Raw genomic sequence first — 13,612 nt, 5'->3', positions numbered from 1 at the left:
GATTGGTACCACATGCATAGTGTCAGTTTCATACATGTGCATGATTTGCTATAACATGATTAAATATATGTTATGTGTTGACTGTTTGTTTGTCTGTGGACATATGATTGATGATTGTCTGAATATGAAACGGTTGGGTGAATGATATAACTATGATATGTTATTATTTGTGATGTGATAACATTGGTTAACTGTGATGAGACTCACCCTTACTTGTTGTCATTTTCAGATTGAGGATAGCGGCGTGACTTGGTGAGGATTAGCTCATAAGTCTGTTTTTGGTTTTAGTGTCGGTGTCATGCTCTGGTAGATGTAACACTGGGAACACGTTTATGTATGAGTTTGATTATAACTCTATTTGATGGTTGATTGAGTCAAATACATTATGACGAATGTCGACTCGTGTGTGTTTTAATTCCGCTGTGTAAAACATGATTTTGTCCGTTGAGTTATAATTTCAGTTGTTTTCAGTGAATGCATGACTATACTGACGTGGTGTTTTATTATTTAAGAATTGTGATACCCCCTTGCATGCTTACTCTGATTTAATAATTATTAATTGCCGCGGGTTTTTAGAGGGGTGTTACAATAGTGGTATCAGAGCATAGTCGGTCGTTGTGACCAGAGTCTTTGTGTCAGTCCTTCTGTGTATGCGACTAATACGAGTTATTGTCGATACTTTTGTTCTGACTGGGTTAATTGTGATTAAGCAGAACAATGGCTGGAAGAGGAAGAAACGACGATGCACTCGCTGAGGCTCTGGGCATGATTGCTGGTGTGCTTGGAGGAGGGACTGTAGGAGCAGGGATTGGTGCTGATAGGCAACTGGGGAATTTTCAGAGAAACAATCCTCCAATGTTCAAAGGCACGCATGATCCAGAGGGCGCTCAGAAATGGCTCAAAGAGGTCGAGAGGATTTTCCGAGTCATTGACTGCGCTGAGAACCTTAAAGTGAGGTTTGGCACTCACATGTTATCTGAGGAAGCTGATGACTGGTGGTTGTCAACTAAAGCTGAGCTGGATGCTGGTAATACAGCAATTACCTGGGCTGTATTCAGGAGGGAATTTCTGAGGAGGTATTTTCCTGAGGATGTCAGGGGAAGAAAGGAAGTTGAATTTCTGGCACTGGTTCAAGGCAATATGTCAGTACCGGAGTATGCTGCCAAGTTTGTGGAACTAGCAAGGTACTATGTGCACTACAATGAAGATGAAGCCAGTGAGTTCTCGAAATGTGTCAAATTTGAGAATGGTCTTAGGGATGAGATCAAGCAGGGTATCCGGTACCAGAGGATCCGGAGGTTTGTCGATTTGGTAGATTGTAGCAGAATTTTTGAAGAAGATAACATCAAGCTGAAGTCATCTCACTCTCGCGAGTTGGTTGACAGAAAGGGTAAGAAGCCTTTGGATAGAGGTAAGCCATATGGTAGAGGTAAACCTGTTGATTGGAAGAAACCCAGTGGGGGAGATTCCAGTGCTCGTATCAGGTGTTACAATTGTGGCGAGATGGGACATCGTAGGAACGAATGCAAGGTTGATCAGAGGAAGTGTTACAAGTGTGACCAAGTGGGTCATATTGCTGCTGACTGCAAGAAAAGGGTTGTGACTTGTTTCAACTGTGGAGAAGAAGGTCACATCAGTCCTAATTGTCCTAAGCCAAAGAAGAACCAGTCAGGAGGAAAGGTTTTTGCTTTGACCGGGTCAGAGACTACTCCAGAGGACAGGTTGATTAAAGGTACGTGTTTCATTCATGGCACACCTTTAGTTGCAATTATTGATACTGGAGCAACTCATTCTTTTATTTCTTTGGATTGTGCTATGAGGTTGAATCTTGAGATATCTGATATAAATGGAAGTATGGTTATTGACACTCCTGCGTCGGGTTCAGTAACTACTTCGTCTGCATGCCTGAATTGTCCGGTTGACATTTTTGGTAGAGAATTCGGGATGGACTTAGTGTGCCTTCCGTTGAAAGAACTTGATGTAATCCTGGGAATGAACTGGTTGGAATTCAACCGTGTTCACATCAACTGTTATACCAAGACGGTAATTTTTCCTGAAGAGGTGAGTAATGGTAATCTGGAGATGACCGCTAGACAGGTGAACGAGGCTATCAGTGATGGTGCAACAGTGTTTATGATGTTTGCATTGATGAATGTGAAGGAAAAAGTGGCGAGTGGCGAATTGCCTGTGGTGTGTGAGTTTCCGGAAGTTTTTCCAGAAGATGTGAATGAATTACCACCGGAAAGAGAAGTGGAGTTTTCGATTGAATTGATTCCGGGAACTAGTCCAGTGTCGATGGCACCGTACCGTATGTCGCCGTCTGAATTGGCTGAACTGAAGAAGCAGTTAGAGGAATTGCTTGAGAAGAAATTTATTCGTCCTAGTGTTTCGCCGTGGGGAGCGCCTGTGTTACTGGTGAAGAAGAAAGAGGGTTCAATGAGGTTGTGTGTAGATTACAGACAATTGAACAAGGTTACTATCAAGAATCGGTATCCATTACCGAGGATTGATGATTTGATGGATCAACTAGTTGGAGCACGTGTATTTAGTAAGATTGATCTGAGGTCTGGGTATCATCAGATACGTGTTAAAGATGACGATATTCAGAAGACTGCTTTTAGAACGAGGTATGGACATTATGAGTATTCTGTAATGCCGTTTGGGGTTACTAATGCACCTGGTGTTTTTATGGAATATATGAACAGGATCTTTCATCCTTATCTCGATAAGTTCGTGGTGGTATTTATAGATGACATTCTGATATATTCTAAGAATGAAGAAGAACATGCAGAGCATCTCAGAACTGTGTTAGAATTGTTGAAAGAGAAGCAACTTTTTGCCAAACTGTCGAAGTGTGAATTCTGGTTGGAAGAAGTCAGTTTTCTTGGGCATGTGATTTCTAAGGATGGTATTGCTGTGGATCCTACAAAGATAGAAGCTGTATCTCAGTGGGAAGCTCCGAAGTCAGTATCAGAGATTCGTAGTTTTCTTGGTCTTGCAGGTTATTACAGAAAGTTCATTGAGGGATTTTCAAAGTTAGCATTGCCGTTAACTAAACTGACCAGGAAGGGACAAGCCTTTATTTGGGATGCAAAGTGTGAAGAAGGATTCCAAGAGCTTAAGAGGAGATTGACTAGTGCTCCTATTTTGATTTTGCCAAATCCGACAGAATCATTTGTGGTTTATTGTGACGCATCGTTGATGGGTTTAGGTGGTGTATTGATGCAGAATCAACAAGTGGTTGCTTATGCGTCGAGACAACTCAAAGTGCATGAAAGGAATTATCCGACTCATGATTTGGAGTTGGCAGCTGTGGTGTTTGTTTTGAAGTTGTGGCGACACTATTTGTATGGTTCGAGATTTGAAGTGTTCAGTGATCACAAGAGCTTGAAGTACCTCTTTGATCAGAAGGAGCTGAATATGAGACAAAGAAGGTGGTTAGAATTTCTGAAGGATTATGATTTTGGTTTGAATTACCATCCGGGTAAGGCAAACGTTGTGGCTGATGCATTGAGTAGGAAGACTTTGCATATGTCTATGTTAATGGTGAAGGAATTGGATTTGATTGAACAGTTCAGAGACTTGAGTTTGGTGTGTGAAGGTACTCCTACTAGTGTTAAATTGGGTATGCTGAAGTTGACTAGTGGTATTCTTGAAGAAATCAGAGAAGGTCAGAAAGCTGATGTTGGATTGATTGATAAGTTGACTTTGGTTAATCAAGGCAAGACTAGTGAATTCAGAGTTGACGAGAATGGTATACTGAGGTTTGGTAACAGAGTTTGTGTTCCTGATGTTGATGGACTCCGAAAGCGTATTTTGGAAGAAGGACACCGTAGTGGGTTGAGTATTCATCCTGGTGCTACTAAAATGTATCATGATTTGAAAAAGTTGTTTTGGTGGCCTGGAATGAAGAAGGAGATTGCTGAATTTGTGTATTCTTGTTTGACTTGCCAAAAGTCGAAGATTGAGCATCAGAAACCATCTGGGTTTATGCAACCAATGTTTATTCCGGAGTGGAAATGGGATAGCATATCAATGGATTTTGTTTCGGGTTTGCCGAGAACTGTCAGAAATTGTGAAGCTATCTGGGTTGTGGTAGACAGGTTGACGAAGTCTGCACATTTTATACCGGTGAGAATGGATTATCCGATGGAGAAGCTAGCTCAGTTGTATATTGAGAAGATAGTTAGTCTTCATGGTATTCCTTCGAGTATTGTGTCGGACAGAGACCCGAGGTTTACATCTTTCACGTTCTTTCTTCCTTCCTAGTTCCAAATGTTTTGTGAAAATAATGATTAAATAATGGTTTATGGCATTTGGGCCATATGAGTAATTAGTAAAAGAGGGAGGGTGATTTGATAACCCTTTTTACTAAATTATTATTATTTTTCATAAAACATTTGGAACTAGGAAGGAAGAAAGAACGTGAAAGAACGAAGGCTGGGAACACGAGGAACTGAAGGAGATCTGTAGAGGGAGAGACCAAAGATCAAGAGCAAGTATCTGAGGTAAGGGGGGACTCTCCATTTAATCTCTATTATCGTGTTATGAGTAGTAATGTGGATTAGGAATATTATTTGGTTGATTGATTCCAAATTCTGAAACATTCATCTGTGTTCATCATTTAGGTTTGAACTGTAATCTCTAATAACTGGTAGATTAGGATATGATGAATAGAATTGGTTAGGGAATCATATGCTATTGTTTGTGGATGAATTCGTACACTGTTAGATGCATTTTTCTGGTTTTTGGACTCAATTTCGTGGACTGGTATGTGTGGGAACGAATGGGTTTTTGGACTGTGTCGAATTCTGCAGGTTACTGGGCATTTCTGGCATTTCGCGTATGAAACAGTGCCATACGCGTATGGCATGAGGCTGATACGCGTATGGGGGACACTCCCAAGGGGCTATACGCGTATGATACGCAGTTGCCCTGTCCCAAGAACCATGTACAGGTGTGTTGCGTATGAGAGCGTATGAGGATGCTCATACGCGTATGGGAACAATTAAAGAGGAAAATTATTCTGGTGATACGCGTATGGCAAGGCTGATACGCGTATGGAATTTTGGAAAGAGGAAAGTAATTCTGGTGATACGCGTATGACGAGCTGATACGCGTATGAGTTGGTTTCTAGGCTATTTTGTGTCCTGGTGGATTGCGTATGATACGCGTATGAGGCAGGGTGAAACGCGTATGGACGCGTATGGGCCATATGATACGCGTATGGCGTGCTGTGTGTGAAATTTCTGTTTTGTGATTTTTTCTAGAAAGTTCGATGATGTGTAACTTTCGATTGGTATGCCTGTTTGTGTACAGTTTAGTACTGTGTAAACCTTGTGATGTGATTCTGTGGTATACTGATGATTGATTATGTTGAATGATGTGATATATATATGAACATGCTTGTTATTGATGATGATGATGATGAAATGAGTATAGTTGATGCTACTCATAGATTGGTAATGAGGAAAGTATGTTATATATATGTTACATGCATTCATAAACATGAGTTGAATCCTATATGATGAGAGGATTCATCGAGGGGCAGAATTCCCATTGTGTGGAATTGGTGCTGGCAGGGCCGTTTCTGAATTGATGATAGATCGGTCGGTGGATGATTCCACTGGTGATGATTGGTACCACATGCATAGTGTCAGTTTCATACATGTGCATGATTTGCTATAACATGATTAAATATATGTTATGTGTTGACTGTTTGTTTGTCTGTGGACATATGATTGATGATTGTCTGAATATGAAACGGTTGGGTGAATGATATAACTATGATATGTTATTATTTGTGATGTGATAACATTGGTTAACTGTGATGAGACTCACCCTTACTTGTTGTCATTTTCAGATTGAGGATAGCGGCGTGACTTGGTGAGGATTAGCTCATAAGTCTGTTTTTGGTTTTAGTGTCGGTGTCATGCTCTGGTAGATGTAACACTGGGAACACGTTTATGTATGAGTTTGATTATAACTCTATTTGATGGTTGATTGAGTCAAATACATTATGACGAATGTCGACTCGTGTGTGTTTTAATTCCGCTGTGTAAAACATGATTTTGTCCGTTGAGTTATAATTTCAGTTGTTTTCAGTGAATGCATGACTATACTGACGTGGTGTTTTATTATTTAAGAATTGTGATACCCCCTTGCATGCTTACTCTGATTTAATAATTATTAATTGCCGCGGGTTTTTAGAGGGGTGTTACATTTCTCCATCTTCGTTCGTCTCCTCCCTCCCACACCCAGAGCTTCTATTGTCATCCAATATACAAAATCCTAATTTACAGGGACTAAAAGCAAACGTTATTTTCTGAACATTTGACATTTTTGGTGGGAAATAAATAGATATACACGTGTGTATGTTGTTAATTAAAAAATAAATATAAATCATTTCCACATCAACGCCATTAGTCAAGTCAATTTTTTTATCAGAAATCTAACCCTAGATTAATGCCAACAAAAAATTAAAATATATGTATTAAAACAAAAAAAAAAATACAAAGACCAAATTCAAAAACTCACATATATTTATATTTGGACAATTTTTTCCTTCTAAATACCAATATAAAATGTAAAGAGGAGTAAGTAATAAAGAAATTGACCAAGTGCTTCTCAATGGACCGTCACCGCTCAAGCAACTAAAGTCTCAAAGTAAGAAAGAGAAACAAATAAACAAGTACAACCAGAGACAAAGACACTAAAAAGACAAGAAAAAAAGAGTAAAACTTTGAATCAAAAGAGAGAGAGAAACTAATAAAAAGAAAACAAGCTTTCTTCAACAAAACAACAACGTCAACTTCAACAAATCAACCACTGCAATTAAATTTTGTTTTCTCACCCCCCACATTCCTCTCTCTCTATTCTTAATACCAACCTTAGATCCCGCTTTCTTGTCTTTCATGGTCAAACCTTTCACATTCCTTCAAAAATCCAATCTTTCTACTCCCTTTCATACCCTTCTCTCTGTGTTTTTTTTCATTGTCAATTTACTAGTAACAAAAAATGCAATCGGATGAGTCTGATTCAGAGACCCCTATGACCCACTTTGTTCAAACTCAGTCCTTTTCTTCTTCAGACACGAAAGGGAAACATAGGATACATGCTGAACTTAAAAGATTGGAACAGGAAACAAGGTACTTAGAGGTTGGTAGCTACTTCATCTTTTTGTTTCTTTTGTTTCTCTGTCGTTTTCTTTTAGACCTTTTTCTTTTTCATGGCTTGTTTTTTTTGTTCTTCCTTGTAACTATAGTAATTTGAATTGGTAAAGTTTTTAACTTTATCCTTAAAGTTTAGTATATTTTTTTATTTAACTTAATTGGTTTCTGTTTCTGGGGTATTCTTCTGGTGGGAGCTGGTTTTTTTGTTGGTAGAAGTACTTGTAATTGGGGTCCATATGTCTCTATTATAAGGTTGTTATCTTTGATAGTTAAAAGGGTACTTGTGTTTTTATTTAATGTAAGGTTCTCTATATAGATAAAGACCTACTTATTTTTGTTGCTTCTGATGTTGCAACTGACCCAATCTGACCCAAATTGCAGGTTGGGTGAAAACACCTTTGACCCTTGAATGTTGAATTTCTTACACAACATATGGTTATCTATTATTCTTAGTGGATAAATTTATATTTATCAAACAATTTTGTCATAGATGTAGAACCTTTTGGCCAAGGAACCATCCATTACAGTTCAAGGAGTCCTCACTCTGAAAGCTACATTTTACTATGGTATCATGTTTGGAGCACTCAAAATTGATTCTAGATGTGTAGAGTTGATTTTGACATGTTTGGTTGCTCTTGAATATAATTGAGTTTGACATGTTTGGTTAGTACTAGTAGAATGCAGTTTGAGGTTTGGGCAATTTCAATTTTTCAATGAATAAGAAATTGCCTGAAAACACCTTTGTTTTGCATGAAGGGTCACAGGTTTTCATTGGCATGGCTCTAAATTTACAATTTATAGTTATAAACTTATAATTATCCAAAAGTGGAATATGTGTGAAATGTTGGATGATGTGATTTGTTGAAACTTGATAGCTGCATTATGTCTATTTGGAGTTACCTATAGAGTGAGCAAAAGAGACTTGGCATGTGTTTGTATGCACATTGGCATGTTAATTCGAGTAAAATTTTAATCTATATATACGCAGTTTTATAAAATGTTCAGGGTCTCGATAACTTGGAGTTGGTTACATAGCAGATTACTCTCTATTCAAACAGAACATGTCATTTGAAATGTTGCGACTGTGACACTATCTGTATCAAATAGGGTTTAGTTAAGCTGAAATTATTGGTGGCTGATAGAATAAAGCAAGCATTCATTCAACATTTTCTAATTTTTAGGTTCACTTTAATTTGATGTAGGAAGAGTTGGAAAAGCTCGAGAGGATGGACAAAGCATCTGCTTCATGCAAAGAGTAAGCTTATAAGCGCAAAATATTTCCATAACATGTAATCAATTTTTATTTGGTTTAAGTTTGAATTTTTTTTTCGGTGTTTGTTTTGTCAGGATGCTTAGCAATGTCGAGAAAAGGCCCGATCCGTTACTTCCATTGTAAAATCTCTTGTGCCGACTTTCATGGTTTAGGGGTAAATACATTATTACCTGTGTGACATGTTTTGTGACAATATCTATTTTTCTGCTATGACAGAACAGTTGGTCCCTTAAATCCTACATGGGATCGATGGTTCGAAGGCCCTCAAGATTCCAAAAGCTGTTGCAGATGTTGGATTCTCTGATGATTAAAGATAATTGCCAAAGTTCTATCCTTTTCTCTTTCACCATTTTAACACCAGATTGGTCCAGAAATTTTGTGAGTTTAATTTTTCATGAATGATTCGCGTGTATATATTAATTACAGCAAATACATAGTGTTTATATTTCAGATAAATGCTTAATTGCTCCGATGATAATTCCAACCGATAGTTTAAGATATGTAAATCGAGAGTTCGATAGTTCAAATAAAGGTTGAAAGAGTTTGATAAATTGAACTACATTAAGTTATTAACATACACAAGTTATAATAATAACACAATCAGAAATATTGTATTTCGGGATAAAGACACGATGAGGGGAAATAAATTTGGTTGCCACCAAAACCAACTGATTCACCAGAATTTTAGTGATGATTTTAAATGGAAAATTAATAAGTGCAATCAGAGGGAATTCTTTCACGCAATCTTCCCCTGGTGTTTCAGAATAAGGATGAAAATTAGTTAGTCTGAATTAATGACATCTAAAGCAACATCCCAAAAAAATTTGAATTTCTTAATGCACCTCATGACTTTCTTTTCGGAGATGTGTATTGGATGCACTAGATGTTTATTGAAACACCGATTATTTCGGAGAAGCATATCTGAAATAATGTCGAATGACTATTTCCATAAGTTTGCATAGCAGAAGGTAGAAAAACATAATTGAAAAACACAAACTTGACAAAATCAAAATACCATAAATATCATAAAATCATCAATACACAAGGGATTTTAACATAGATCAAATATTACACTTCAATATTCAAGTGGACGTTGTAACATCTTGATAATATCAACGACTGGTCTTGAAACAGTCGCATCCAGCTCGATCAGAACTTTTAATTCTAATAGGAAGAAGGTTTTCCACATAGCTCGTAAATCTGCTGTCGACTTCAACTCATGGTTGCTGAACTTAAGCTTCACTTCTTTGTCAAAGGATGGCGAGCGGTACTCGATCTTCACAATTTTGCGATTGTTGCCATATGGTGGAAGATCCTGCTGTGCGTATTACAGATCTTTAAGAAGGGTGTACTCGATGATCTTAAATTCTCTTGATGGTGTATTGCCGGTAAAGTGAACATTTCCAACATGCCAAATGATGTTCATTATGGTTTTTGGTGTTTCGGTATGAAGCTATATGTCAAGTGAGAAACTTGTATTGAATGTAATTTTTTTTGACAAACTACAAAATGCATATAATAGAGACCATAACACAATAATAAAATGTCACTTGTAATAAAATGATAAATAACTACTTATATGAGTCGAAATAATTGTCGTAGGCTAAATCTATAGGTGATACCCTTTTTGACTTTTCTTTATTTTTTTCTTTTTCAATTTTGCTCAATTTGGTGTACTCTTGCATCCTTTCAATAAATTGGTCCAACCAAGTCTCATATTTGATTGTATAATGAGCATCCCACTCCGGTGATGTAAGTGGTATGAGGCATTCCGATTTAAAATATATTTGGACAAAATGTTGCAGATTTGAAACCCACCCAACACAGATGATACGATCATTGGGAATTTGGTGGTGGAGCAGTGCGTAGTGGGAAAAAAGTTTATGAGAAATCGCTCTTATAAGATTAATACATACTCTCTCATACGCACTTGCTATGAGATGACCCATCTCCTAGAAGCACGCCAATTTATCCTCTAGTACATGTCCACTAATGCAAGGTACAAGAGAGTGATAAATTTCTTCAACTTTCTCTTTATTCCCGAACACTCGTATGTATAATTCTTCATTGCTCCCCAACTCTTGGATAAGAGTATGACAGACAAATGTGTGATCCTCTTCCCCTTTACCGAGTAAAACATAAATATCTCGAAAACCACAGTTACCATTACCCTTGACATTGACGACCTGTTCAATGTAATTGTGCATAAAAATCAATATCTCCTAAATGAATGGAATTTTTGGTGGAGGCGATGTATGAGGTTTGCTTAATAATGCGGGCTCCTTTGAAAACACTTTTATGAGATTTCGGAGTCAGTGAAGCTAAAAAATTTTTGTCAACATGTTCAAAATATGTTGGACTCCTCATTGTTGAATGGTCACTCGGTGTAGGTTTGACCTTCTTAGGTGCTCCTTTTGTTTTTACCGGTTGAGATGGTGGTTTCAAGTCTGCGGTCTCAAGAAATGCAATCTTCCTCAATTGCTCTTTGATGTGGAGTTTTGTATTGTCATCAGCATTCAAAAATCTTTCTTGAATTGCTTCCCATTCAGTCAAGATGGAGATGTACAATTTACCGTCTTTCATAACACTGTCATCATCAAAATAGAGCCTCTTCCAATGACATCAGACTTCTTCCATTCGTATCGAGCTATCAAGTTTCACCTTCTTAGATATAACACAAGCACATGGGAGACCATAGGTTCTCACCAGTGTACAACCACACTTTGAGCTATTTGAACCTAAATTGCCAACTCGTCTGGCTTCGTGAAAATTATAATTCATAGCTGATCGAGATATATTACCGACCAACTAAGAATATTGATTGTTGTCTTTGAACGTGTGTTCCAACACTGTGATACTACAACCAAATGATGTTTGTATATCTTTATGCTGGTTTTGTATCATTTGGTTCACAAATTCCCAACCCACACACAAATCACACTTGCTATTTCACAACCAATTCTTCAAACAAGCATGAGCAGACTCAACTCGATTTGTTGTTGTATTTCCAAGGTGTATAACCTAATCGGTCCAAGCACAAACAATTTTCTCATTTACCTGGTCCAAAGTGTGCTTTCAAAATATTTCAGTAAATGAGGATATTTCACGCACACCTTCCTGAAATGTATAACAACATCAACATAAAGGTATTTTGTGTAAGCACAAGATTCAATTTTGCATTTGGCCTTTAATTTTGATGATAACAATATATTGTTTCTTAGAGAACAATTTCTTACCCTAATGGGTTTTGTCTAGTGTGTAGCTTTTGCGAACAGGTTCTGACTCTGATAAAATGGCGTGTGATGTCATCAGTTTCTGGAATAAACACACTATGACTCCGAAGAAATAACAAAGTGTGGTTTACAAAGAATAATCAAGATCTGGAATGCTCTTTGAGATTGCTTCTGATAGAATGCTCATCAAATGACTTCTGACTCTGACTATGATAAAGGGCTTATGAAGTTTGTCAAGCCTTGACATTTCGCACAAGTTTTGAAGACAAAGTTCTGAAGACTCTAAAGATAAGGTTTTGGAGAACAAGTTCTGAAGAATCTATTTAAGCTTTTGATCCTTCTAAACATGCTTCATCAACATGCATTCTTAAGCCTCTGAAGATTAAAAGATAAGATAAAAAAATGTTTTACGTGAGTGAATAGTACATGGTACAAGATCAAATATTCCTTCCACTACATTGATTTTGTGGCGCAAGGACTGTACTATGATATGATTTTGTCTATATCTTTCACTGACTGTTATGCAAGAATATAACTAAGAAATGTGCAATTTCATCTTCACCCTTCAACGAATCTTTTCATGCCTATATAAAGAAGACTTGGAAGAATGGAAAACAAGAACCTTTGATACAACTCTCACGCAACGTTTCACAATCTCTTAATATTTCATCTTTGTGAGAAAATCTGTAAAGCAAGGAACTTATGTTCATGTACTTACTCTTAACATTCTTGTGTTATTTTATTGTGTTACATTAGTGTAATCCGCTTATCAAGAAGCATCTTTGTAAACACACCTTTGTATTTCAACTTGTGAGTTAATATTGTTCCTTGAGAGACTAGGGTATAATTAGGAGTCTCAAAAAGACATTGACAGTAGGTCTTTGTGTGTAATTAGTTTGGTTATAGTGGATTAAGTCCTTGTGAGAAGGCAAGATCACCTTGGCGGGTGGAATGGAGGTAGCTTTATTAACAGCGAAACAGGATAAAAATACAGTGTCATTATTTCTATTTTAAGTTCTTTGTTAGTTTGTCTTGGTTGAGAAAAAGTTTTCATTCTCTAAACTCAATTCAAACCCACATTTCTTGTGTTTCCTTTACCTTCAAATAGTTGTTGTAGGTTAGGTTGATGTTAGCAGCTTCAAGAGTACACCTAATATGTTAGCATCTTCAACCGAAAGAATATATAGTATTTTTTAAAATATAAAATAAAACATGACACATTTATGGTTTACACTTCCGTTTTTTTAAGTGAGGTGAAAGTTCCATCGTAAAATGTATTATTTGTAGTAGTGAATAGATAACCGTTGAAAGTATCCTGAGTTTATTATATAATATGTAGATTGCTTGTTTTTCCGTACACCTCACTAAATAATTACAACCATTCAAATTGATGAAGAAAATAACCTGAAAATTAAAATATTCTTGAAATACAACATAAACAAACCAGTGTTTTTCGAATTGCATGTATATCATAACTCATATCTTGCTCTTTAACATATATAATATGGTTCAATGGTCTAAGTCCTTCATAACACCGATTCTTTCTCTTCTAGTTTATTTTGAATAACATCAATTTATTGACCAAGTATGAATTGTCATCCTCATTATCATGATGATTGTGAGAACGACATATCATCGTAATAATCATGAAATTTTGTTAACGAGAATGATCTAAATTAACATTTCTATTAAAGTTTTGTAAGACATTAATTTTTGTGCATCTCGTTGCATATCAAATGATTTTAGATTACTGTCAAATTTTATAGACATGATCTGTATCACAATAGCTTTCAATCCAACGGTGGATTTTGTTATACAGATAAGCAGTAAAGAGTTATCGTATGTGTCATGTTACTAAGTTTGACACCTTGGTGTCATTTGATCCAGACCCATATATATATATATATATATATATATATATATATATATATATA

At 36.7% G+C, this 13,612-nt stretch overlaps 1 protein-coding gene across 4 annotated transcripts; it reads left to right on the top strand.

Annotated features, from left to right (window-relative positions):
* Positions 1-6,701: 6,701 nt before the first annotated feature.
* On the top strand, positions 6,702-8,901 carry LOC131617608 (guanine nucleotide-binding protein subunit gamma 2). 4 transcript variants are annotated; one of them, XM_058888885.1, is made up of 4 exons: positions 6,704-7,148; positions 8,375-8,427; positions 8,520-8,564; positions 8,667-8,901. In XM_058888885.1, exons 1-4 carry the CDS (start codon positions 7,018-7,020, stop codon positions 8,747-8,749), a joined length of 312 nt encoding a protein of 103 aa, XP_058744868.1. In that variant the 5' UTR covers positions 6,704-7,017; the 3' UTR covers positions 8,750-8,901. The 4 variants fall into 4 exon arrangements, with proteins under 4 accessions (XP_058744874.1, XP_058744868.1, XP_058744856.1 ...); XM_058888873.1 differs by having other exon boundaries at positions 6,706-7,158; XM_058888880.1 differs by having other exon boundaries at positions 6,715-7,158; positions 8,662-8,901.
* The last annotated feature ends 4,711 nt before the right edge of the window (positions 8,902-13,612 follow it).

Source organism: Vicia villosa, linkage group LG1 (genome assembly GCF_029867415.1).
Source record: "Vicia villosa cultivar HV-30 ecotype Madison, WI linkage group LG1, Vvil1.0, whole genome shotgun sequence".
Lineage (NCBI taxonomy): Eukaryota > Viridiplantae > Streptophyta > Magnoliopsida > Fabales > Fabaceae > Vicia > Vicia villosa.
The sequence above is the reverse complement of the archived record's forward strand: the minus strand, read 5'-3'. Positions and strand labels throughout refer to the sequence as shown.